The sequence below is a fragment of the Vicugna pacos genome, chromosome 21, assembly GCF_048564905.1.
Source record: "Vicugna pacos chromosome 21, VicPac4, whole genome shotgun sequence".
Classification (NCBI taxonomy): Eukaryota; Metazoa; Chordata; class Mammalia; order Artiodactyla; family Camelidae; genus Vicugna; species Vicugna pacos.
The window spans coordinates 24,394,667-24,419,763 of NC_133007.1; the positions used below are offsets into that span (position 1 = coordinate 24,394,667).

A 25,097-nucleotide genomic window follows, 5' to 3' on the forward strand; every position below is an offset into this window, starting at 1 on the left:
GGCAGGAAGAATACTGGCTATAACCTTGACCAGAAAGGAAGGCCCTCAGCTTTGAATAGGGAGCGGCGATCACCTAGAAAATGGAGCCACGGTCTCTAGTAACTACAATTCCCAGCGGCCTCCTCGCAGAGCATGTGCAGGAATGTGCCAGGCGCGGCAGCCTATCCGGCTTTGCCTTCAACTCCCGACGTGCTTCACGGTGCTCTTGCGCTTCCTTGATTTCCTACCCGACCAAATTTCCTGTCCCTCACTTGCTCCGTAGCAACGGACTACAACTCCCAGCATGCAAAGAGGCTAAATTCGTTGTTGAGCGTCCACTGTACGACTAGACTACATTTCCCAGCAAGCCGAGGGATAGGGAGAGGCGGGGCTCGGGGCTCAGGTCCCATGTGCCGAAGAAACAGGCGGAGGCAACCCGGGCTCAGCGGAAAGCGAAGGTGAGGGATGCGCGGCCCGGCGGTGTTGGCAGCTCTGGGCTCGTCCGGGAGGCGGGAGCGGGAAGGGCCTTCCTTTTCTCCTGGCATGGCACAGTTGCCTCGTCTGAGGTCTCCCTGCATCGGAAGCTCGGAGCGGGTGGGTGCTGAAGACTGCTGGGGGCTTGACATCGCCCACATCTAGGCTGGGGCTGGCCATGGAAGTCTTTGGAGCCGGGGCCTGAGGCAGCAGACGCTCTACCTCACTACCTTGAACGGCGCTCCCAGAGCACACTGTGAAAGGCTCACTGCGGAAGGGACACCAGCTTCTCCAGGATTTGGAGGGAAAAAAGGACGAGATCTAGGGGGCTGGCTTCTGGGATCTCCTCCCAGAGCTTCACATCTAGAATGACTGTGGTTAAGGGTTGTCTTGCAGCAGTCACGCAGGAGTCTCGGATCTTAAGATTGGCTCCGCTCCTATCAAGCTGTATGAACTAGGGCAACTCGCCAGCTCTCAGGGCCTCGGTTTCCTCGTCTCCTGTCAACCTCCTTCAGGGGGGCTGTATGAAGATCAAATGCCAGGAATAGTGAAGTTGCTAGCATTAGATCTGTCAAATGATAGTGCTCCCTAAAGCATTTTTAAATTCTGGATGGGACCACCTAGGCCCTTACATACATCCAACATTAGTTAAAAATAACACTAGATCTTTTCTTTTTCATGTTGAGAGGTATAAAGAAAAATGACCCAATATCTCACTGTTCAGATAAACCAGTTGATAATATATTTTTTAATGCGCATCATTAGAAAATGCAAACGTTATGGAAAGGAACACGATGGAGAGTAAGAGCCCTCCCAAACTTCCTCTTACTCAAAACAAGTATGTTAGTTGTTTCCTGTTTCCTTCTCATGAATACTTATGCCTGTGACAATATGTATATATATTTAAATTTACTCAAAAGGATAATACTATCCCCGTCATTCTGCACTTTGGTTTGTTAAGTTGTTAAAATTAGGCCGCCTCTCTTGCTCCCTCCTCTTTGGAGGCTGCGTGCACTCTGTCTATGGAGTGTGTACTTACTTTTACTTTAACCTGAGCACTCAACCCCCGCACATCGTGGCCTTCCTCTTCCCTTTTGAAACAGCCTACGCTCTATACAGTATGTATCTCAAAATAAATCTACCTTTACTAAAAAAAAAAAATAGTTAAAAATAACTTGAGTGACACAAACAACCCTGTAAAGTTGTACTGATGATGAAACTGAAAGTTGGAGGTCAAGTTGCCTAGGATCACAAAATAGGTTGATAGTGGAGCAGGGACCAGAACCCGGGTCATCTGACTCTCACTTCAGAGCTTTTTATGTTATTTAGTGCACTTTATTTGTACTTTAAAGTTATGCTTCGTTCTTAGCTATAAACCAAGGTTAATGGTATTTCCTTCTTCAGTTGTCCTTAGGCTTACATGAGATGATACAGGAAAGCACTTAGCATGGCACCTGGAAGGTAGCAGGTGCTCAATAAACTGAAGCATTTATTATTTTTTGCCCTCAGTTCTCTTACCACTCTATTGGTTTAGTCCATTATCTAAAATTGGGAGGCTTAGAGTACATACTTAGGGAAATCCAGGACCCTATAATCTTAGAATCTGCCTCTGGATCCTTTTCCTTTAAAAAAGAAACTATCTTAGGGAGGAGTGGTCTTATCCTGATTAAGATTAGAAATTGGAAGTGGTGAGGGGACATTTTAATTCCAGTTTCTATCTCTGCTATCTGTTTGTTTGTTTAACCTTATAACTAACTGCCTGCCTTTTGGCCTTATGCCAATGTTTTGTCTGTGACCTGTTATCTTCCCATCCTGCTGTTCATGGATTTATTTAATAACTATTTATTGAGGACCCACTTTGTGCCAAGCCCTATAGGATCTGCTGTTTAAGGGTGAGCTAGATAACATGATCCCTGGCCTTGTTGAACTTTTTGGACTTTAAAGTCAGATATATGTGGGTTTGAATGCAGATTCTCCCACATAGTAGCTTTATGACCACTGGCAGGTCACTTAACCTGAGTCTATTTCCTCATATAATAATATCGGGAGGGGGCAGGTATAGCTCCTTGGTAGAGTGCATGCTTAGCATGCACAACGTCAATCCCAGTACCTCCGGCTAAATAAACCTAATTCCACCCTGCCCCCGACCAAAAAAAAAAAAAAAAGCAATATCTTGTGAGGATTCAATAAGATGAGGTCCATTGAGCCATGGAGAAAGTACTTAAAGAAATGTTCCTTCCTTTATTTCTTTGCCCCCTTGTTTGTCCTACCCCAGAGCTGACTAAGAAGATTTCTGGGACTTTTGCTGGCCAGGGGAATTCTCGCAGCCTCCAGCCATGCGGCTCTCTGCCCTGCTGGCCTTGGCATCCAAGGTCACTCTGCCTCCCAACTACCGCTATGGGATGAGCCGCCCAGGCTCCTTGTCAGACAAGAGGAAGAACCCTCCAGGGACCAGGCGGCGCCGGGTGGCTGTGGAACCCATCTCTGATGAAGACTGGCATCTGTTCTGTGGGGACAGGGTGAGAGTCTCAGATGGGGTAGGATGGTGAGGGGCTCCTGGGCAGGGATCTCCCTCCTTGACCCTCTTATCTCCTCACAGGTAGAGATCCTAGAAGGCAAGGACGCTGGGAAGCAAGGCAAAGTGGTTCAAGTCATCCGGCAGCGGAACTGGGTGGTCGTGGAGGGGCTGAATACAGTAAGTGAAGAGTGAGGATGGGGATGCTCCGGAAGCCTGTCCCATGTGTCTCTCTCCATTAAGAGCAGCACTGGGAGGCAGGAGACTGGCTGAGGGGATGGTGAGACAACTGAAGCTTATACTTTTCAACTTGGGCTGAATACTCTGAGCTGTGGTAGGCAAGCCCCCTTCACACTCCTTGGTTTCTGATAGCACCCCCCTCTTTTGGACAGCATTATCGGTATATTGGCAAGACTGCGGATTACCGGGGAACCATGATCCCCAGCGAAGCACCCTTGCTCCACAACCAGGTCAAACTTGTGGATCCGATGGACAGGCAAGAACATGAGGCTCTGCTGTTGATCATATTTATCCAAAGGGAATGGGGGTTGGATGCTCTGGAAAATGAGAGGGGCTATCTCATGGACATGGCCCCCTGTAGGAAACCCCAGTACAGGGGTAGCAGAGAAACAAGATGGTGACCACAGTGTTTTCAGTTATTGACTTTTGGGTTGGAGGGTGGCAGGGAGACCTGGCTCCCTGGCTGGGCTCACTTCTTGTATCCACTAGGAAACCCACTGAGGTGGAGTGGAGATTCACTGAGGCAGGAGAGCGGGTACGAGTCTCCAAAAGATCAGGAAGAATCATCCCTAAACCTGAATTTCCCAGAGCTGATGGCATCGTCCCTGAAACATGGATTGGTGAGGCTGAGTGAGGGGCAGGAAAATGAGGGAGGGGAGAGTGGGAGTAAGGGGTGTTAAGTACCGCCCCCAATCTTCTTTCCTCTGGCTCAATAGATGGTCCCAAAGACACATCAGTGGAAGATGCTCTAGAAAGAACCTATGTGCCCCGTCTAAAGACACTGGAGGAAGAGGTGATGGAGGCGATGGGGATTCAGGAGACTCGGAGACACAAGAAAGTCTACTGGTATTGAGTTTGGGGAAGAGTAGCTTCTCCTTGTCTTAGCCGTGAAGTTTCAAGCCACTTCTTTTTCAGACACTAATAAAGAGCCTAGAGTTCTCCCATGTGTGCAGCTGCTGTCTTCTGGTAAACTGGCACCCCTAACCCTCGTGCATCTGTTTCAGGGACTGAAGGAAGAAAGGGACATCTGTCCTGATGTTGGGACCAAACCTTAGGCAGTCTTAATGTGGCCCTGCAGATTCTGGGATGGAAATCTGAGAGACAGTCTCCCTCCATGGAAACTTCTGAGTAACAAGATGCTGCCTGTTACCGAAGACAGAGGGGGTTGGGGGTGTGAGACCTAATTTAGCACCTCAGCAGCATCTCAGTAGGGAGGGTGCATGTCTGACCTTTCTATGCTTAATAGAAACATCAGGGAAATAAGGATTTCACTTTTTTAATAAATAAAAAATAAAATTTTTACATAATACTATATAACACACAGAGGGAGAGAAAGGATAAGAAGCTGAAGGTTTGTGAGGCACCAGGATTCCAGGGAGAGTGTAGGATGCTGGTTCTCTGGCTGAGGAAATGAAGACTGCCACCCAGCGTGGCACCTGGCAGTTCCAGATGAGGTCCGAGATACGCCCGCCCTTCCTCAGGCTGCATCAGCTGTCTTCAGTCTCCAGAACACAGAAGGCCTCACCCAGAGGCCTTTTGGTAGCCACCAGAACTAGGTTTCTGGGAGAGAGTTCGGGGCTGAAGATGGGCAGGAGCTCAGCATGGAAGCCTGCGAGAAAGGCAGGGCTACTCAGAAGGGGAGAAATAAAGCAAACCCTTGGCCACTTGCTGCCTGGCCTGTAGGCATGGCCCCTTTTCCCCATAAGGGAGGCTCGAGGGGGTCTAAGGAGACCCAGTTCTCTACCATGGGTGCCCAAGGCACTGACTTGGGAGGAGACAGTCCTCAGCACGTGGTAGGTTCTCAATGCCTGGGATGCTGGCTTAACATGCACCTCAGGGATGTACTGCCACAGGCTAATTCAGTGGGAATCTACATTAACAAGTCCCTCACCCCAACCCCACCTGACCCTGAAGCAGGTGGTCTGAGAATCACCACAGTGATGAACCCAGTCCCGGCAGGTGCAGCGGCTGCGACCTGAAGGAGAGCCCTAGAACTCCAGCCCTTCTGGCCCTGCTTTGGCCACCCTCACCCTGCTCCTGAAGGTAGAGCAGCCGGTCCAGTAGAATCAGTGTCTCCACCAGTGGGGCCAGCAGCAGGGCCAGGCTGAAGAAGGCCACCACACGGTTCTCCTGGGCCTGGTGGGCCCGAAGGGCAGCCAGATTCAGCGGCAGCTGGGGATCCAGCCCCACCCGCTGTAGCCCCCGCTGCACGTATCTGTGGGGTCAGCCACAGACAGCACTCAGTCTGGTTTTAGGAACCTCCCATTCAAACTGCCCATTTCTAACTTGATTCCAATTTTGCTTGATTTGCTACCCTAAGGTGCATTTTGACATGTTTCTCTGGCTGAGCTGTCCACTGAGCAGCAGATCAATCCAAAAATTTATTTTCAGCCAAAGCTGTCCCATTATTTAGCCATATCTTTAGCATTTAAATATCTTAATAAAAGACTGACAACTCCCTTTTAAAGAAAATTTGAAGCTGCCTTAGAATCATCCCGTCTGTCTGCCTGCCCTGCCCCACCCCAGCACATTTAGATTTTCTTTAGGACAAGTGAGGGTGAGAGGGGAATCATACCTCTAGGAGGTGATGCCCGTCTCCCACCCACCCCCCAACCTTCCCAGCCTCACTCTTCAATCTTGAGCTCGTGGACCCTGGGGATCCCCTGCACGCCTGGCCGACGGAGCTCAGGCCGGGCGTGCCGAATGACCGTCTCCAGTGCTGCCCGGTAGCAGTGGGTTCGGAGGCCGGGGCCTGCTTTCTGTAGCCGCTCAGCATATTCCTCCAGGGCGTGGCAGGCCCCCTCCCGTAGTCTGTAGGGCAGTTCATAGCCGGGCAGCCCAGCTACCCATTGACTCAGTGGGTAGCCACCAGGGTCACTCAGCTTCATGTAGCAGCAGCCCACTGAGGCCAGGGCCGCCACCTCGGGGCAGCAGCAGAAGTGCCTCAGCAAGGCAACACTCAGATCCCCACAGGCGTGGAGGCCTGTCAGCAGCAAGCGGGCCCCGCTCTGAGGTGAGTTCTCCAGTGGAAGCAGAAGCTCCTCACACAGGGCCATGGGGTCTACCCACCTAACCACGTGGTGTGGGGAGTGGCGAGGGCCAGTTTGGACCACCTGTGGAGGCAGGACAAAACAAAGGCAGGTGGGAAGTCTGTTTGCTGTCCCCAAGCCACCTCAGGCCATAGGAAGGGATCTGTCCACTTGAGTTCCTTCTCGAGGAGGAAGGTGGGAGAGAAGCTGGGGCACAGGAGACAGTGGGACCTTCACTCAGGAGATAGGACAGATTCTGGTCTACCGTTATTAACTGCAAATCTTTTCATCTGAGTCCCAGTTTCCTCATTTGTAATGAGTCTAATACCTGACCGGCCACTTCACAGGCGGTTGTGAGGACATATGGGTGTGGAAAGCACTTTTTAACTAGAAAGTAACTTTAAAATATGAGGTGGCTTTAGCAAAGGAGGGACCTAGTGAAAGGGGTAGCAGAACTAGGGACCACACCATCTCAAGCTGAGAAAATTAAAAGAGGGATCTCAGCCTTGGTGCCCAGTTCCAGACAAGCAGACCCGGCTCTCACGGCCCTGGCTGCTGGAAGGGCTGCCCTACCTGTGGGTTCCTCTTCTCCTCTTTCTCCAGAGCCTGCAGGAGCTCCTGGTCCAGGCGCTGGGCTCTCTCCACCAGTCTCTGATCCCCTTCAATGCTCTTCACCATCAGTCCCAGCCCCAGGGACATGAAGCGGGAGAGATGGCCCTGGAGTCATGAGAGGGAGGGTGAAGACAAGCCTGCTCAGTGTCCTTTCCACGTCACCCTCCCTCTCTGTGGCTTAGACACCTGGCTCCCAGGTGTCTTAAATTCTGCCCAGCTTACTTCTACCGCTCCTTAACACCTGCTTCCTTGGGCCTGTGGCCTGATAATCTGCCTTCCAGCTGTTCTAGTCCCACTATAGTAACAAAAACCCAGAATGTCAGGGATTGGCTCACCTGGCCTGAGCCTACATCCACAACCTGGGTGCAGCCTGTGAGGTCACTCAGCTTCTTCACCAACTGAAAGGGGAGGGAGCAAAGGTCTCCTGGGCATTGGTTGTTGGCTCCCCGGGCAAACACCCATAATGAGGGTGAGGAGCTGAAGATGGCAGAGGAAGATGGGTAGAGGTTGCCATAGAAGAGACAAGAGACAGGGAAACCAAAGTGGGGTGTGCTGACCCCAGGCTCAGGCTACTCTCCTTGCTCCTCTCAGGCCAGTGATTCAATCTCCCCCACAGAACAAGAAGAGATCCACTGTGAAGCCATGAGCAGATTGTGAAGGTATCAGAACAAGAACAAGACAGTGATTCAAATATAGCCACCAACCTACCCGGCAAAAGGATGAAGATATGATTATTGTATACCTGACGAGGAAGGGACCTTCTAGGGCATCTGGTTCTGCAGGTGATATAAGGTAACCACATCTTTGTAACCCACAGGCCTAAGGAGTCCCCAAGCTCCCAGACACCACCTATACCCCAGCCATCTCCTCACCTCTCCCAGCCTCCGAATCTCATGCTGCTTCTTGGGCCTGACATGTTTCCGGAATGGAGCTGTCAGTCGGGAACTCTGGCTGGGGTTCTCCAGGAACTCTGAGGGGGTCTGAAACCCAGGCGTCCGGGTAAAGGCCAGGGCATAGGCTGTGGACTTCAGGGCCAGCAGGGTGAGTGGCCACACCGACCTGTACCTGAGATAGCCCGGCCCAGGCCCCCAGTGAATAGTCCCATTGCATCCTGAGTGTGCCAGTTGACAACCCAGGAAGCCCTTGTGAGACTGAGCCATGGCTCCCCACAGGGCTCAGCGCTGGAGAGCGCTAGCACCAGGCCCCTTTTGCCCATACCTGACCACTTCCCCTTCCCCAGGCATCCCCAGCAGCAGTGTGGCCAGCTGTGGTGGGTTCAGTCCATCCAGTGCTTCCTGCCATGAGCAAGGGAGTGTGCCCCACAGGTTGTCTGTGAAAAATTCCTGTAGGAGAAGGGGAGAAGCAGTCAACAGGCTACTACCCTTTCCAGTCTTCCTTGGCCCATTCTCAACACAGGGCCACTGGCTGCAACTAGCAGGCAGCTCTACTCACTGGAGTCACTTCTTTTAGCAGTTTAGCATTTACATGTCTGTTTTCTCCACTCAGCTGAACCTAAGGGCAGAGATAATGTCTTCACAGCTGCATCCTCAACACCCCAGTGACCAATAATCAGTATTAGTATGTTACCACCTAATAATCTACCATTACATGAGCCAGACACTTTCTATAACAGACATTATATATGCCAGAATGTATTTTTATTCCTTCATTTGTTCAACACAAATTCTGGAGCTTTGGTTAGGCACCAAGCTCTATTCTAGACTCAGGGGATACAATGAACCAGACAGACAAGATTTTTGCTCAAGCAGAGTTTACATTTAAAAAATTATTTCAGGTAACATCAAATGCCACATAGACAATAAAACACTAATGACACAGTAACATAATGGAAAATTTGAGAGAGTACTACTTTAGATGGAGTAATGAGGGACGACTTATCTGAGGAATTGACACTTGAGCTCAGACTTGAATGATGAACAGAAAACAGGGCATGTAAAAAAATTTCAGGCAGTGGTTGCCAGAGGTGGGGGTGAGGTGGGTAAAATGGGTGAAGGGAGTCAAAGGTACAAACTTCCAGTTATGAAATAAATGTCATGGGGATGTAATGTAAAGCATGGTGACAACAGTGAATAATACTGTACTGTATTTTTGAAAGTTGCTGAGAGTAGATCTTAAAAGTTCTCATCAGAAGGGAAAAATGTAACTATGCATGGTGATGGATATTAACCAGAGTTACCATGATAATTTCACAATATATACAAATATGAATCACTGTTACACACCTGAAACTAAAATAATAATTCCATCTTAAGAAAAAAAAAGGTAATAGCAAACACAAAATAGTTTAACATGCCAGGCACTGTCTGAAACACTTTACATGTATTAATGCATTTAATCCTCAAAACAATTGTATGAGATGTACCATTTTTATTCCTCATTTTACACATAAGGAAACTGAAGCACAGTAATTAAGTAATTTGTCCAAGTCAAAAAGCTAGTAAGTAGCACAGCTGGGATTTGAAACCAGTTTGACTCTAGAGTTCATGCTCTTAACCACCCTACTCAACTGACTCTCTGTGGAGGAAAAGGATTCCAGGTAGATCAGTATGTGCAAAGGCCTGAATCAGGCCAGTGTAGTATAGTCCATGTGGGAGAGAATAAAATGCGATGGGGTTAAAAAGGGAGCAGGGGACAGATCATGTAGGACTTTATAGGTAACAGTAAAGAGGATTTCATCAAAGTACCTAGGAAGCAAGGGAAGTGTCATGATCAGATTTATATTTTAAAAAGATCAATCTGGTAGTTTTGTGAGAACTGGTTATGGAAGGGAGGAAGCAAACACAAAGATCAGTTAGGAAGCAGTCCAGGAGAGAGATGTTGTTGGCTTGGCCTAGGGTGGCAGCAATGGAGATGAAGACAAATGGGTGAGATTGATATCTATTCTGGAGGTTGAACCAACAGGGCTTGTTGAAGCACTGGATTGTAGATCAATAAAGAAAAGAGCTGCATCAAGGATGGCTTCTGCGTTTGGGAGCTGAACAATTCAGTGGATGCTGGTGCCATTTATACATCATCTCATTTATTTTTCACAATTGTCCTTCAGAAAGGGATCCATTTTACAGTTGAGAAACCAGGGATAGGAGGAGTTTTTGTTTGTTTTTGTTTTTTAAGTACCTAAGGTTAACAGCAGGGAAGGCAGTATTCTAATACAGGTGTGTCTGATTCCAAAGTTAGAACTGTCCATTACACTGCAAAACCAGGAATTTATTCAAAGCTTGAATGAATGAACATGTGTGTTCTTGGAACACCTCACATGTTCCTGGGAGAGTTCACCGTAGCCGCAGAAACATGCGTCAAATGCCCGTGCGTTTTATTACTTTGGATCTGAAAAGGTTAGAAAAACAACCCAGATGCTAGAAATACTAATATTTAGGTCATCTGGGAAAAAAGGGGAGGTTGCCTCAGCTTCAACCCTTTCTTGTACAAAAGACTGAAGGAACTCATACAAGAAAACATATCAGAAGCTAACTCTCCAGATTCTCTCCCTGTCGTGAGCACTTAGCCAACAACACAACCAGGAGCACCCCACCCACATCCCTGTGGCCTCACGATGATGTAGGCGTCCAGGATGGAACGGTAGAGCGTCAAGACTCGGGTCAGGTTCACAGCTAGCTGTCTCCTCTCCTCGTGAGAGAGGCCCCGGGCGGAAACCCCTGGCATTCCGGGGTCCAATCGGTGGCGCCGGGAACGAGAATGCAGTGAGAAGGCAACCAGGGTCAGGACCACGCGGGTCGAAGACCTGGGCTGAGCTCAGGTCTGCAGGCGGAACGGGAAGAAAGCGCTCGGAATTCGGTCCCCGACGCTGCCTTTCCGGGATTCCAGGCTGGGGTTGAATACGTCAGGTGCCCTCCCGACGTCACAGGTCACGACGACCCACACGCGAAGGTGACAGCGTCGGAGACAAGCGGGGCGGCGGCGAGGCAGCGCAGTGACGCCACAGAGGCGTGCTAGGGCGCCCAGCTCACGGAGAAGGGCGGGCCAATTCCAGGTCCCGCCCCAGGTCCCGCCTCTTCCCGTACACTTCCCTCCTCTTCCGGAAGTGAGAGCCGGGGTCTCCGGCGCACTGCAGTTCCCGTTTGTCGCGGTCTCCCCACACCTTCGAGTTGTACCTCCAAGGGGCTAGAGGGGCCGGGGAGCGCATCCCGCCCCCGCCCCCACCCACGCCGCCCCCACCGCCGCCGCCGCTGCCGCTCCTCACACACTCAGAATCCCTGGCCTCGCTCCCGGAGGCTGGGGCGCTGCGGGTACGCGCGCGCCGACCCCTGGCGCGTTCTAATCCACGCGCCTGCCGGCCCGGGCCTCGACGACGCGCGCCAATTTCCGTATCCGGCTCCGGACGCTTCCGGCCTTAGCTGGACCCATCTAGGAGGTAGGTGTGTGAGCATGTGGGGCTGGCTCCTGCCCCGGACCGCCAAAGTGTGCTCACCAGGATAGGTTGTCCCCAGCCTCGGTCTCCCCCATGCTGATATGTGTTGTCAAAGGTTCTTTCTTGGGAGAAGGCCTTGAGTGAGATGCATGTGGTTTTCCCCCACCTGGAACGAGGGAAAGGGGTGCCTGGATTTATATCTCTGTTCGTGGGGCCCGCACTGGGAATGCCTGGGTAACCCAGAGGTCATCCATGCCATACGCGTCATTGCCTTCGAGCATACTTAGACGTTCTTTCCCTGGGCAGGTAATAGAGCTCACCTGTTCTGGCGTTCCAGATTCAGAGTTCCAGCTGTTTGGCCCTTCAGATCCCCCGTTTACAAATGAGACTGAGATCTAGAGAGGGGGAATGGCTTCCCTTACACCATACAGCTGGTGAATTGTGGACCTTCGCTAGAACCCGGGCTTCCTGTTTCAGACAGTGCTCCTTGCATCATTTCATACATTACATTAACTGAGAGGTTGCTCTGAAGTCTTTCCTTTCTAAAGTTCTACAGAAAGGGGTCATATCTTATTGGTTCCCAAGCCAATGGGCTCCGTTATCAGGATCACTTTCTTCCCCAGGTTATACCACAAACCTCCAGATGTTGGTGTGTGGGATTCAGCAGAGGATGAGTTTTCTCTCCTCCTCTCATTGGTAAACTACTCTTCCCAACTGTTCGCCCACCATCCACTGTCATCATGTCTACCTTACTCCTCAATCTGGATTTTGGCGAACCTCCTCCTAAAAAGGCATTAGAAGGGAATGCCAAGCACCAAAAATTTGTCAAGAAGCGGCGGCTCTTGGAACGGAAAGGTTTTCTGAATAAGAAGAAGCAGCCCCCTAGCAAGGTGCCTAAGTTGCACTCAGAACTTCCAAAGAAAGGGGAAACTCCTAAGGTAGATGGCGCTTGGAAGGTCCCTCCCCTTCCAAAAAAGAAAAAGACAGCTGCCTCCAGCAGTGGGTCGGAGCAGTCTCTGGACAAGAAAGCTGCAGTGCCTTGGCTGACCCCTGCCCCTTCACAGAAGGCTGGTTCTGTTGCGGCTAAAGTAGATTTGCTGGGGGAGTTCCAGAGTGCCCTACCAAAGATTAAGAGCCACCCAACTCGCCCCCAGAAGAAAGGCTCCCAGAAGAACCCTCCTCAGAAAAATGTCCCCCAGAACTCCACCAACACTCATTCAGAGAATAAATATTCTGGAGCATCCCAGAAGATGCCGAGGAACATGGTGGCAATGGACTGTGAGATGGTGGGCACGGGACCCAAGGGGCATGTCAGCTCCTTGGCTCGATGTAGCATTGTCAACTACAGCGGAGATGTGCTTTATGATGAGTACATCCTTCCCCCCTGCCACATCGTGGACTACCGGACCAGATGGAGTGGTATCCGGAAGCAGCACATGGTGAATGCTACACCCTTCAAGATTGCTCGGAGCCAGGTGAGAGGCATGGAGCACGATGGTAGCAGCAAGGTGGATGGAGAGAGGTCCAAATAATTTTTCAGAGAAGGATATCAGTCTGGGAAGGCGCCAAAGGAGGGGAGGGATGGATGGAGAGAGTAGAATATCAGAAGGCGGCTTTCTCTTGGGATAAGGAGTGGTGAAAGTGTGGAAAGGTACAATTAGCTGGTATAACAAATTTCATTAGTTAAGATCTATATTAGGTCCCAAGTAGAACCCTCATCTGGAGAACTGGGAATCTGCATAGAGAAATAACAGCCGGTTTTGATGGACAGAGCAGCAGGCATGAGGGCCAGGGGCAAGGGGCTCAATTTGAGAATGCCTTGTAGAGTTGGAGCCTAGGGTTGAGAACAGAGGTGGAGAGGACCTCCCAAGCAAGAAGCAGTCCGTGGCAATGTGGAAAGTTGGTGGTAGGAGAGGCAGAATGTTGACAGAAGGAGCTGGGGCATTTATGTAACTGGAACACGTAGCCTGCAGTGAAGGGGATAAAAGATACGGGACTGGTATGTCAGGGTTCTCACCTCCCTCACTGAGCAAACTTAGTCACTTTAAGCCCCATGCTGAATACTGGGGACACAAAATAGGAAAGGAGCGAGAGCTGGTAGAGGTGAAGGGGAGTGGAGCCTGCCGGTCTTGGGAGGCCTCCAGAGGGCGCCCTTGGTTCACTTCTTTGTAATTTCAGCTCCGCTGTCTTTGCCTTCTTTAGACACACTGTTCCAATCACTCCTTAAATGCCAGAACAGTCCATTGGAGGAGTTTTGTTAGAGGTGGAACAGCTGGATTTTAGAAAGAACTTGAAAAAAAGAACTGAAGAACATTCTGGCACGAAGGGCACAGCTGAGCAGTCTTGGGAGATGCAGAAGGTGGGGCGGGTCTGAGACATTAAATCCCCTCAGCTTTAATGAGGGCTATGTGTTGAAGTTAATGCGAAGTAAAGATGTTGGTGGTCACTAAACTGCAGGTAAAGTTAGCAACTCAGTACCCAGTTGATTGGACTATATCTTGTTTTCATCATAAAAACCAGCGCCCAAGCTGGGGTATGAGACTAAGGTACATCCAGATGAGCCTGTTCCCTTCCAGGGGTCCCATTGGGAGGCCAGTCATTGATTCCAGGCCTGTTGCTCTTGTTCACAACCTGTTTGGAACCCCATTTTGGTAATGTCCTTCAGGGTTCATGGCATATTCTTCAGTTGTCCTCACTGGTAGTATGTTCTTACACTTTAAGATTCTGAAATGGTGAGAAATTATTTGGTTCCAAGACTAGTGTGAATAAGGTGCCCTCTGGTTATGAGCAGGAGGAGCTATAAAGCAGTGGAACTGACTTTGATAAAGCAACATAATCAAAGATCACTTGATTACTTCCCTCTTCAGTCTTTGTAAGTTATTCATAATCTTTTATGGCTTATAGGCCCTTTGAGAATCTGATGAAAGGCATGGATTTCTCCCCCTCCCCTCAACCCCCCCTCCAAATATACACATATCTATGTGCATATAATTTTGGGTTTCCATTATCTCCCTGGAACCTGTCTTTGACAATATTTGTCCCAGCCTCTGTCTAAGGCAAACATAATGATCGTGGTTAAAGAACTTTAAGTATCAAGCCAGGACTGAACTAGGTAGTTAAATGAGTATCACACTGGAGTAGAATTTAATGAGACAATAAGGAGCCATGTGTGATAGAAGTCGAAACAGGGTTATACCATGGAAAATACCTACTTTCACTTCTGGGAGAGGAGGTGGATTTCAGGTGAAAGAAAATTTGTGGGAGAGGATATTTCAAGGATAAGGCAGGTGGGCAACTGGTGAAAAGAACCTAGAAGGACTTGTGGCCGTGTTGGGTTTTCAGGATGCAGGGTCTACATCTTTGAGTCCTCCTCACCATCACCTCTTCCATGCCTGTTTCAGATCTTGAAGATTCTCACAGGGAAGATAGTGGTGGGGCATGCCATCCACAACGACTTCAAAGCCCTTCAGTACTTTCACCCCAAGTCCCTCACCCGGGACACCTCTCATATCCCCCTCCTCAACCGTAAGGCTGACTGCCCAGAGAATGCCACCATGTCTCTGAAGCGTCTCACCAAGAAGCTGCTGAACCGGGACATCCAGGTAGCATCTCCCCAGATGCTTCCAGCCTCCTAGCTTGGACACTAGAGGCTCTCTTGCTGCCTGTCTAGGGCTCTGACCCTGGAGTTCCACTGGTTTTAGAGAGATCTGGGCGGGATGCTCTGATGGGAAGAGCTTTGGGCAAAGGGGTTCATCTGCACATAAGGATAACATTTCTTGTTCTCCATCTCTCAGAGTGTTCCAAACGGTACTTGGAAAAGGAAAAAAACCTTAAAATGAGAGTTAAATCACGACTTAAGAGAAGTAGAAAACAAGTAGTTGTGGTCTAAAAGACCACATCCTGGATGCAAGGACCTCTTATATATTTCACATGTTTGGCACTCAAAGAGGTGGTGGCCTTCTGGGCAGGAGGGTGTAGACACATATCATATATAGATCAGTTAAGGAACTGGGGAATATGGAAGACTCAGAAGGCCTGTCTATGATATATGTTCTGTCTCTACAGGAGAATGTAGAACAAACAGTATGGCATATATATATATATGTTGCCCTAGAAAGGGTTGAGGTAGGCAATAGCATAGAAGTTGAACCCCTAAAATTAGATAAGGTGTAGGGCACCACCGGAGTTCTGCCTTTTCAGCCCACTAACTACAGAAGCAGCAGCATCATTGGGGTTGGAGGGAGCTGGTTGGGAAGGGAAGAAAACAACTTGTAACTTTATGCTCTTTTCTTCCTCCCTTGTTCAGGTTGGGAAAAGTGGACATTCCTCTGTGGAAGATGCTCAGGCCACCATGGAACTGTACAAGTTGGTTGAAGTTGAGTGGGAACAGCACCTGGCCCAGAATCCCCCAAAAGACTAGTGGCAGTGGGGATGCTGGTAATGTGGGAGGCAGAGGCAGCACCGCACCCAGGAGAACAGGGCAGTGGACCAATGGACAGCTCTTCCAGCTCCACACCTTTGGAAGCTGGAGTTGTTGGGGAGAATGAGGCTCCACCCCAGACTTAGTATCCATTGAAATTTCACCTCAGGTGTTATGTTCTGTGTCTGGTTAAGTGTCCTATGGAAGAAGGAAGCTTCCATGTAAGAACCCAGCCCTAGGCTGTTTACCTCTTAAACGGTGCTAACCACAGGTCCCAGGGTGCTTTGCTCCTGGGAAAAAAGCCTTTTGACTTTCAAGGGGCAGGGCATACTGGGCAATGTAGTTTCCCAAACTGCCTTATCACTAGGGTGGCCATATGTCTCATTTTATGCCTTTTGTTCTCAAGTAATTAATAGCTTCCTCTTTCACTCTCAGAAGTATCCTACTGGGTAATAACTTATATGATCACATTACATCTCACAGACTCTGCTTTTGGCTCAGAGTCTACATCTAGTCTGTCAGAATATCACCTGTTCTTTCCACCTTGACTTCTAGAGAAGCCATCCCTGGTGAGATTTAGTTCTCCTTAGGCAATAGGGTAAGAGAGTGTGACTTGGAAATCAACTTTTCTGATTTAGGAAAGCAGTCTCTTTCCTAAAGTGATAGAGGGTTTATTTAATTTAGATCCCACTTGGTAGTTAAAAAAGAATTTAAAGTGTTTTTATGGTAATTTTTAGTCTTTTGCTTTGCTAAATGAAGCCTCTAAAAACTCAAATTATTCCCTTGATAAATTTTTATAAAGGAAAAACAGTTGTGTGATATTTTCTTTTTAACTTCACATTAAATAACTTTAATCACAAGATCCTGCAGAGCTATAATTCTGGTAGGGGGTCCAGGGTCTCTGTGGATGACACTCACTGGGCCCTGGTTTGCTGGAAGTCATCAAGAAGTGCTGACCAAGCCTTTGTGTGTAGCCCATGTTCTCTGATGCCTTGTCCTTGTCCCTGCCACAAATCAACGAGCACACCTAAAGTGACACTCCAAGCCATGCAAACACCCTCACAGAGCCTGTGTGACCAGGAGAGTGACTCAGAGTGGGCATGCAGGAGGGACGGAGCAGGGGAGGAAGGGTGCTTGGTGACGCCAGCCTGGTCGCTCCTGTCAGGCCTTCCTTGGTGGTGCACACCCTTATGTTGGGAAGGTGAGTCATAGGTCTGACCTTGTGTCTGGGATCACTGTCTGCACTCTATCTTGAGCAAATGCAGACTCCATCTATACACCAAGACTTGTGCCCTCTTGAGTGGCTGGTTTGGCTCCAGGGGCCAGAATCAGAATCATGGCTGCCGTCGAAGGGAATTTCATGCAGCCAAATCAGACCCCAGACATAGTCTTGCTCCCAATGTCCTGCATTGCACGGTCTGCTTGCACAGGCAGCTGTTGAGTTCTGAGTAAGTTGGGTCCTGTTGAATCCAACATATGTAATGTCCATGACACTTCACAAAGAGGTGCCAGGCGTCCTCACACACCCCTAAGTGGGAATAATCTAGGAAGGCCACACCAAAAACTGGGAATACAAGTCTTAATTGAAATAAAAGCAAGACTTAATTACATTGTGATAGTAAACTAGAAGATAATTGGAAAATTCTCATTTGAGTTCAGCTTTTACAGTACCTGGCTTTGTGTGTGTCTTGGTGAAGCGGCAGCTGGCTTTTATGCTCTACCCTGCCCCCGACTCTCATTTCCTGAAAGGGCACCTGGTCTCAGTCCAACTTCAGGAAGAGCTGAGTCTCACTTCTGCTCAACAGGAAGAACCTGGGGACCAGAGGACTTTGCAGTCTTTTTCTCACTGCTTTCTTTCATTACGCTTCCTAGTCAGAGCCCAGCTCACCCTGCAGAGTGCCTGGGGGTCCCCTGTACTTGAACCCTCTCTGTCTCCAGGGTCCTGGCTTCATCCACCTGATGGTGAGCAAGCCCCATTGCAGATTGCTGCCTGAATCCCAATCAGCAAGCCCTGTTTTGTCTTAAATCTAAGGTCTTTCAGAGTAGAGCATTTGCGCAGAAAAACACATTCTCTTCCAGTAATAATCTTTTCCTAGCATAATGCTGTTTTCTAATGCTGAGACCCCCTGCTGTAGGTAAGAATGAGAAAGATCAAAGTGTGAGAAGTGTATCCTGCCAAACATTCTTGATCTTCTAAAATTTCATGTAACAAAGTGGTTCTTAAAAAGGGAAGGGGGAGTATATTTTGAAACTTCAGGTAAGCTGCCATTACCTCTACCCTTAAGAACCACTGATCCAGCCAAGGCTCCAAGAAGGAATCATTTGATTCCTAGTGTAACAGATGATTACAGCTGACAATAGGGAAGATGAACAGAGCTGTAATTACGAACTTACCCCAAGGCACATTAGCCCAAGTCCAAGTTTAGAGACAGAGACAGAAATTCCCATGTATGCAGTATGCCAGGTGCATCTACAAATATCCTACATCTACTGTCTGTACTGTTCACAAAGCACTTTCATTTACCCTGTACTTCAGGGCAAGTCCACCAAACAGCTGACAGCATAATAGCATTTTACTGTTGCATTGACGCTAGGTTTTAAGTTTGGTTTTGCAACTTACTAAAGTTGTGATGGGAAGTCCGTTTGCTTCTTGGAGCCTCAGTGGTTCTAGCATTAAAGTCTCGGGATTCTTTTCTAACCTTGATGTTTACCGAGTGGTTGCTGGCATTAATTGTAATAATGGCAACCGTTTGTTGGGTGCTTCTAATAAGTCCTTTAGGAGCATTGTCCCAGTCTCTCTAAGGTAGGTGGTGTTCTAATTTAACAGTTGAGGAACCTGAGGTTGACAAAAAGTAAGAAATCTTTCTCAGGCCAAGTAGCTGGAGGTTGGCAGTGCTGGCACTCAGACATGCCAAGTCTGTCTAAAGCCTCTATTTTTAACCACTGCCCTGCTTGCCTGTTAACACATCCAGGCAGCATCTGATGAGGCTTGGAATCCTTCCACACATATATTAAGCGCCTGCTATGTGCCGGACATTGTGCTGGGCACTAGAGAAATGGCATTGTCTTTGCCCTGGAGTTGCTTACAGCAGCCTGAAGAGAAAGCAGTAAACTAATTTCAGTGGCTGTGGGAAGTACTGTCTAGAGTCATTGAAGGATTTAAAGCAGGGAAGTGGTGTGATCAGATTTGTGCTTTAGGAAGACGAGGCTGGCAGCCAAATGGAATCTGGATCGGAAAAAAGCCAGGAAATGAGTTCTTTGAATAATTTGAATGAGCGATGATGGAGGTCTGACCCAGTGAAGTGGGAAGATACATATGGACATCACTGAAGAGGTAGAATCAATAAGACTTAGAGATCAAGGCAGAGGATTAAAGGTCGCCTTGATGTTTCTGAATTACAGTTAGTAGACAGCAGTGGTGCCACTCAGCAAGACAGCATATGGTGGGCAGAAGGGTGGGTTTTTGAGGAGGATGACTTGGGTATCAGTTGGGTTGACTGTGAGCTGCCTGAAGATACCCAACTGGAGATGTCCAGCCAGCAGCTGGGCATACCAGACTAGCTTAGAAGAGTAAAAGCCCTGGGGCTGGAAACTAAGGCTTAGAGACGAGAGTGCAGGAGTGGGATGGCAGCATTGGACTGGGATGAAGCCTTTGAATATAAAGAAGAACAGAAGGTTAAAGTAAGAATCTCAGGAAATACCCATCCTCAAAAGCTGCAGGAGGAAGAGAGGCCTAAGAGAGGGCTATCAGGCAGATAAGAGGACAACCAAGGAGACAACCAAGGAGATGAAACAGTACGGAGCGCCAGTAAGCAAAGAAAGGGTCTTTTTTTTTTTTTTTTGGAGCAATTCACAGCTCTTCATCTGAACAATGTGGTGGGAGCGGCGGGGAGGGCAGCAGAAGCTAAGCTGAGGTGGGCTGGAGAATAAGTTGGAGGTGATCAAGGAGAGAAGTGAATGTGGACTGTTCTTTCCTGGCTTTGAAGAGAAGCAGATGAGGGTCTCTATAGGAGTGAGAGGTCAGAAGATGCTGATGGACAAAGCCCGTAGAACATTCCATGGCTGACGAGGGGTCGGGTAAATGATATAGTGGATCCTGAAAGAGTAGGGGACAGGGATGCTGAGCTTAGCTTTGGCCAAAAGTAGAGACCGTTTGTCTTCTGGGTCAGGAAGGAAAGAGGAAAGCCTAGGGCAGAAGGAGATGGTTTGAGGTGGCAGCGGAATAATGTGACAGCACCTGGTGATCTTGAGTGCTCATTAAACTGGAGGCAGAGTGGTCTGCTGAATATAAGGGGGAAGCCAGGAGACAGAAACTTGGGAAGAATAAAGACAGTTTGAGCAGCCACTGAGAAGATGGTAGAGCGAGCTAACCGAGAACACAAAGAAGGGCCTCTGAACAACAGCAAAGTTTCTGTTTGAGGTTTGCAAGAACATTGCAAGCTAGTTACCACGTTTTTCCCTAGCATCATTCGGCAACCCAGATAGAGAAGCAGAGAGTTTAAATGCTTGGGGCTGCATAGGCTGCAATAGGAGGACAGCGTGGAGGTCCCTGGAGGCGAGTGTCCAAACCAAGATAGAGACAAAGTTGTTGCAGTTAATGGAGTCAAGGACTTGAGACAAGAGTGGAACTCTTGACTGAGAGGCAAACCTGTTGAGTAAGCATTGGAAGCCACCAGGTGGCTGGCCACAGGATTAGAGACAGAGGAAGATGGGAGAGCCTGAGCTAGATCCTCAGTGACATGAGGTGGACAGATGCAGCAGATAAGGAATTGAAGATTTAGTGAGCATATGGTATGAGCCTTAAAGGAGTTGGGTCAGGGGATTTCTAAGTGAGCAGCTGAAGCATCACTGAGAAGTATGAAGAGTTCTGAGCTCTCCCAGCCAGTGGATCATGGCCCCCACCAGTATCCACTGTATCACTTTCGTTTTCAGATCTGATTTTTATCAGAGTACCTCTTTCATGCACCTATCAAGGACAGTGAAATACATGATTGAATCAAAACCAAGAGATTAATGAAAGACACAGATAACTTCTTTCAGCCTTAGTAGTCATTGATTTTGACTGAAGTCATTCACTTACTTTTCATTTATTTGTTCAAGAAATATTTATTGAGCACAAACTATGTGCCAGTCACTGTTGTAGGCCAGCAAAATCTGCAGGGACTTTACCTGTAGTGGGGGGTGATGAGTGATACGAAGGAAAATAAGGGAATGAGACAGGTATGTGTGTACATAAGATTTTAGATGGGCTGTTTAGAGAAGATGTGACATTTGAGCAGACCTGAAAGAAGTGAAGGAGTAAGCCATGTAAATATCTGGGGGAAGAACATGCCAGAGAAAGTGAGGTGCAAAGGCCCTGGGGCAGGAGTATGCATGGTGTACTTAGGAAGCATCACGGCTTCATGGCTGGAGCAGGGGAAGACAAGAGGAAAGGAGTAGGAGATGGGGTCAATGAGCAGGGGGAGATATAGGCAGATAATATAGAGCCTTGTAGGGCATTGTAAGGACTTGGGCTTATATCTGTGCAAAATGGGACACCAAGGTAGAGTTTTGAGCAGAAGAGTGGCGTGAACTGACTCGGGATTTAAAGGGCTGCCTTTGACTGCTGTGCAAGGGAGAGACTGGGAACAGAGAACCAAAGTGGAGGCTCTTGCTGACAGGAGTTGAGACAGTGGAGGTGGTAAGTGGCCTAGTTTGAGACTGATTAACTTTACACGCACGTGGATGATCTTTGATGTGGTTGATGCTGAACAAATGTTTAAGTCAAGACTGACACATCAGGTCTTTCAACTCTCACCCAAGCTCCTGTACACACTAGTCCACCAAAGAGTGTTCGGGAAGTGGCCACGTCCTCAGAAGCTGGGGACACAAGTGTGGTCAGGGGTAAAGGTTTGCTGCAGACTCTGAGCAGAGTTGTGTAATCTCTTTCAGGCAGTGACTAAATGGGTGACATCTAGTGGTACTGCTGAGGGGAGGGGTCCTGGTGTCCCAGGCCTCTCACCCTGCAGCCCCTGCTGCCCCAGCCCCTGGCCTCTGGACTGCTGCACAAGTCTTTGTTCTGCTCTCCTCTCTGCAGTCCCGCCACTTAGCTGCTCTGACTTGTTGGTTTTGTTTCTTTCTTTAATATGTAAGACTTCTTGCTTTGTTTAAGGATATCATCAATTCTATGCTTTCTTTGAAAGAGTGTATATAATGCATAGGATTTTGAGAGAGACGAGGGTGGAGGAAGAGGCAGAGAGAAGATATTTTTAAGAGTTTGACATGGAAAGACAAGCACATCTTAATCCTCTTCCAGGCTCAACTGAATTCCATTCTGAAGTGTTTAAGAGCAAAGCTTTGGAATCACACAGACCCAAGACTGCACATGGAAAGTTCTTGCACAGTGGTGGGTTCAGAGTCAGAGCCACTCCTCTCCCAGGCCTGGGCACTGAGGGTTGGGCCCTGGGACTGTGACCCTGACCCCTGTCCCAGTGCAGCACCAGGAACCTAAATTGTCTGGCATCTCTAGTCTCAAGGCAGCTTCCCCAAAGGCCAGGGCCTTCACTCCCTTCTACCCTGTGGAATCCTGCTTGGTCACTTCTTTGGAAAGGTTCCATGAGAGGGATCCAAACCATAACCAGAGGAGGAATGAGGAAGACTGCCCCACACCCAGGACCAACAGAGAGGCAGAGGCAGATAACCCAGCCTGGCAGCTAGAGACCTAAGGCTGGGGCTGGGGTGCCACGCTGGGCTGGTAGAGTGGGTAGGTCTGGGGAGCTTTCCTGAAGGGTAAGAGAGGGGAGCTGAGGAAAGGGCAGAGTGTTCTGGTGGCTTCCTCCTAGGCTGGAACCCACCCCATCCCCATGCATACTCTCCACTCCAAGGCAGGGCCTGCCTCCTCCCAACTTTGGAATCAATTCCTTGGGGTTCCTAGGAGCCTAGCACCAGGGGGTCCAGGAGCTCATAAAAGGAGACTTGGCCCAAAGAGACCACAAGGCCTGCAAGCAGGAGGAAAGGCGCTCCCTATGAGTGTCCTCCACTCAGGATGGCGCCCTCTCTAGGCCAGTTACTGAGAGCTCAGTGGGAAGACTCAGTAACCAAAAATCCAGATCCTCTGGAAACCTGGAACTGTGCAGCTGACAGTCCCAGAGCACTGGGATTCAGGAGGAGTGAGACTGTAGCAAGGAGGTTAGCAGCTGTGAAATGCAGGAGCTGCTGGATCCTTTGATCCCCTAGAGACGAGTCCCTGCGAATCCCCAAGTGCCAAAGCTCCTGCTTGGATGTCTTTCCCAGATTGGTGGAGAAGACAGGAAGGGGGAGTGGGGGCTTTGTCAGGACAGTGTGCGTCCTCAGCCTGGAGAACTGAAATTCACAGGCGCTAGCCCAGTGCCCTCTGGGAATCTGGGCAGGCTGGGGGGCCCTGGTGGATGGGGTGGGGTAGGGGGTACTGAGGAGGAGGAGGCAGGGAGACTGTACAATCTCTCTTTGACAGCTAGCATTTTCCAGAGCTGGCGCCCGAAGGAGAAAGGAAATCAGAGCTTCCCACCTCACACATCTTTTTCCCATTTTGTTCGTGCTGCCCAGGGAAAGCCATTAGGGCTAGGTCAGTCTGGGGCCTCCCCCACCCGCCCATGTCTCCAGCCTGCTATAAGGAGGGGTGGGATGGTGGGGTCACTGGAAGGACAAGGCCCTAGCCTGGCTAAGGGGCCAGACTCTGAACTCTTGTATCCCTTCTTAATTCCCTGCCTGCTCAGGATGGGAGGATGGGGGCAGGGACCAGGAATCTGGGCTCCCGTGGCCCTCCCTTACTCTGCTCAAGTCCCCCCACACCTCTGATCCTGTCTCCCGAGAGTCTGGCCCACTGGCCGGGGCCTGGTTTGCAGCAGGAAGGGCGCTGGGATTAGGGAAGCTGGTCCTTATTATCTGACTCTTGGGGCTCCAGCCTCTTCCCTGGAGCCATTAGCACAGCTGGTTTCCATAGGCCCTTGTGGGTCAGGCTAGGGGCCAAACTACTAGGTCTTACCTGGAGGCAGTAGTTGCATTTGTGGGTTAGAGAGAGGAGGGAAATGGGGGCACTGAGGAGCCTTGAAGACGTGTTTCCCCAAGCTGGCTGACCTTCCTGAGTCTGACGCATCTGCCCCTTTACCCTGCCCCAGGGACAATGGGTCCAATGCCCTCTTTCTGTCCCCCTCCAGAACCTCAGAGCCCAGACCTGGGGCCCCCCTCAGTCTCTTCTCGCCCTTCTTCCCTCCCTCCTGCCTCTTTCCTCTTCAATCCCAGAGTCTGGTTATCTGGCCCAGTGCCCACCTTCGGCGGTTCAGGCCAGCAGAGAAACATAGCACCCACTTAGTCTGCAGTTCTGCCGGGTTTCTTTCTTCTTCCAGAAACTCCAGATCATCTCAATGGAGAGAGGGATTCTCTGGACCCCTGGCTCTTCTTCCACTTCACATCCCCAGAGAGTGGGAGAGGAGGCATCTGGGAGATGGCTTGGGCTCCCCAGGACCAGTCTTGAACTAAACTGCAGGCTGTTCATCTTTTCCAGGTTTACCCACTGTCCCCAGGCAGCATACAAATCCAGGTGTCCAGCCTGCCAAATTTGTCATAGCTGCAGCCTTCTCCCTCCTGCTTTGGGCTGCCAGGGGTTAAGGGGCCAGTGCAGGGCAGGGGGTGGAAATGGCAGAGGGGTCTGGCCCTAGTCACTGGATCATAAAAGCCAAGAGGAGTTTAACTGCAGGTCACAGTGCTGACTTCTCCATCCAGCAATGCTGCCCTAGGGGGATTCATTCAGGAGGGAGAGAAAGAGGGGGCCACAGCTGGCCAGAGTCAGGCCCAGGACTTTCCCAGCTTTAGATACTGGCAGCTGCCACCAACGGTCCTGGGCACACTGGATCCCCACCTCAACCTGGAGGTTCTCCAAGAAGCAAGGAGGCTCCAGAGGAAGAGGAGTTGAATTTGGTGCCTTTCACTGTAGTAGAAGAGAAAGCTGAGTAGGGCCTGCGTGGGGAAAGGGATGACTTCCCATGCCAGACAGGCAAGAAGCACCAGTCTGGGTGGTGGAGCCAGGCAGAGAGACAGAGGAGCGAAGCCCCCAGGATCAGAGAGTAAGATCAATGCGGTGGTGGCCAGCCCCTGTGCGGGGTCTCCAGGTTCTTCAGTGGCTGCCCACACCTCTGCGCCTGTCCGCCTAAAGAGGCCAGCAGAGCTAGGGGCCTCTCTTAGGGGACAGAGATTCAATCCGGACACAAAAACTCAGCCAGTGCATCCCCACCTCCTCTCTCTTCCCTCCCTTGCTCAGCCCTCCCAGCTCAGTGTGCCAGGCCCAGCCCTGAGGAGAGCCTGGGCAGCTGGAGCTGGGAACCAGGTAGCGGAGCCAAAAACAACAGAGGAGCCGCCTGGCTGCCTGGGTGCCGTGTGGATCCTCCCTTGTCTAACTGAAATCCCTCCTATCACAGCCAGCCCCCT

General features: G+C 49.7%; 3 protein-coding genes across 8 annotated transcripts; 2 read left to right on the forward strand and 1 right to left on the reverse strand.

Annotated features, from left to right (window-relative positions):
* The first annotated feature begins 243 nt into the window (after positions 1-243).
* Positions 244-4,152, forward strand: MRPL24 (mitochondrial ribosomal protein L24). Of its 2 annotated transcripts, none has more exons than XM_006214589.4 (6): positions 244-437; positions 2,729-2,972; positions 3,053-3,148; positions 3,361-3,464; positions 3,698-3,828; positions 3,925-4,152. In XM_006214589.4, the coding sequence occupies exons 2-6, from the start codon at positions 2,790-2,792 to the stop codon at positions 4,059-4,061; spliced, it is 651 nt and encodes a 216-aa protein (XP_006214651.1). In that variant the 5' UTR covers positions 244-437; positions 2,729-2,789; the 3' UTR covers positions 4,062-4,152. The 2 variants fall into 2 exon arrangements, with proteins under 2 accessions (XP_006214651.1, XP_006214652.1); XM_006214590.4 differs by having other exon boundaries at positions 419-573.
* Positions 4,153-4,468: 316 nt separating this feature from the next.
* Positions 4,469-11,462, reverse strand: METTL25B (methyltransferase like 25B). Of its 5 annotated transcripts, none has more exons than XM_072946353.1 (8): positions 11,297-11,462; positions 8,302-8,361; positions 7,722-8,192; positions 7,185-7,247; positions 6,811-6,954; positions 5,837-6,321; positions 5,239-5,423; positions 4,469-4,817 (listed from the first exon to the last, which is right to left on the reverse strand). In XM_072946353.1, the coding sequence occupies exons 3-8, from the start codon at positions 8,007-8,009 to the stop codon at positions 4,696-4,698; spliced, it is 1,287 nt and encodes a 428-aa protein (XP_072802454.1). In that variant the 5' UTR covers positions 8,010-8,192; positions 8,302-8,361; positions 11,297-11,462; the 3' UTR covers positions 4,469-4,695. The 5 variants fall into 5 exon arrangements, with proteins under 5 accessions (XP_072802454.1, XP_006214653.2, XP_031545011.2 ...); XM_006214591.3 differs by lacking the exons at positions 8,302-8,361; positions 11,297-11,462 and adding an exon at positions 10,420-11,185 and having other exon boundaries at positions 7,722-7,914; positions 8,068-8,192; XM_031689151.2 differs by lacking the exons at positions 8,302-8,361; positions 11,297-11,462 and adding an exon at positions 10,420-10,992 and having other exon boundaries at positions 7,722-7,829; positions 8,068-8,192.
* On the forward strand, positions 10,853-15,831 carry ISG20L2 (interferon stimulated exonuclease gene 20 like 2). The gene is made up of 4 exons (XM_072946356.1): positions 10,853-11,239; positions 11,860-12,711; positions 14,638-14,838; positions 15,543-15,831. The coding sequence occupies exons 2-4, from the start codon at positions 11,977-11,979 to the stop codon at positions 15,654-15,656; spliced, it is 1,050 nt and encodes a 349-aa protein (XP_072802457.1). The 5' UTR covers positions 10,853-11,239; positions 11,860-11,976; the 3' UTR covers positions 15,657-15,831.
* The last annotated feature ends 9,266 nt before the right edge of the window (positions 15,832-25,097 follow it).

What these genes read in the sequence shown, in the direction of transcription:
- MRPL24 (XM_006214589.4), top strand. Translation starts at nt 2,790, where the DNA reads ATGCGGCTCTCTGCCCTGCTGGCCTTGGCATCCAAGGTCACTCTGCCT. An exon ending in ATCTGTTCTGTGGGGACAGG is followed by an intron (nt 2,973 to 3,052) that starts GTGAGAGTCTCA and finishes ATCTCCTCACAG; the next exon opens with GTAGAGATCCTAGAAGGCAA. An exon ending in CGTCCCTGAAACATGGATTG is followed by an intron (nt 3,829 to 3,924) that starts GTGAGGCTGAGT and finishes CTGGCTCAATAG; the next exon opens with ATGGTCCCAAAGACACATCA.
- METTL25B (XM_006214591.3), bottom strand. Translation starts at nt 10,530, where the DNA reads ATGCCAGGGGTTTCCGCCCGGGGCCTCTCTCACGAGGAGAGGAGACAG. An exon ending in AGATTCGGAGGCTGGGAGAG is followed by an intron (nt 7,248 to 7,721) that starts GTGAGGAGATGG and finishes CTCCCCTTTCAG; the next exon opens with TTGGTGAAGAAGCTGAGTGA. An exon ending in GCTCTACCTTCAGGAGCAGG is followed by an intron (nt 4,818 to 5,238) that starts GTGAGGGTGGCC and finishes CCTTTCTCGCAG; the next exon opens with GCTTCCATGCTGAGCTCCTG.
- ISG20L2 (XM_072946356.1), top strand. Translation starts at nt 11,977, where the DNA reads ATGTCTACCTTACTCCTCAATCTGGATTTTGGCGAACCTCCTCCTAAA. An exon ending in TCAAGATTGCTCGGAGCCAG is followed by an intron (nt 12,712 to 14,637) that starts GTGAGAGGCATG and finishes TGCCTGTTTCAG; the next exon opens with ATCTTGAAGATTCTCACAGG. An exon ending in TGCTGAACCGGGACATCCAG is followed by an intron (nt 14,839 to 15,542) that starts GTAGCATCTCCC and finishes TCCCTTGTTCAG; the next exon opens with GTTGGGAAAAGTGGACATTC.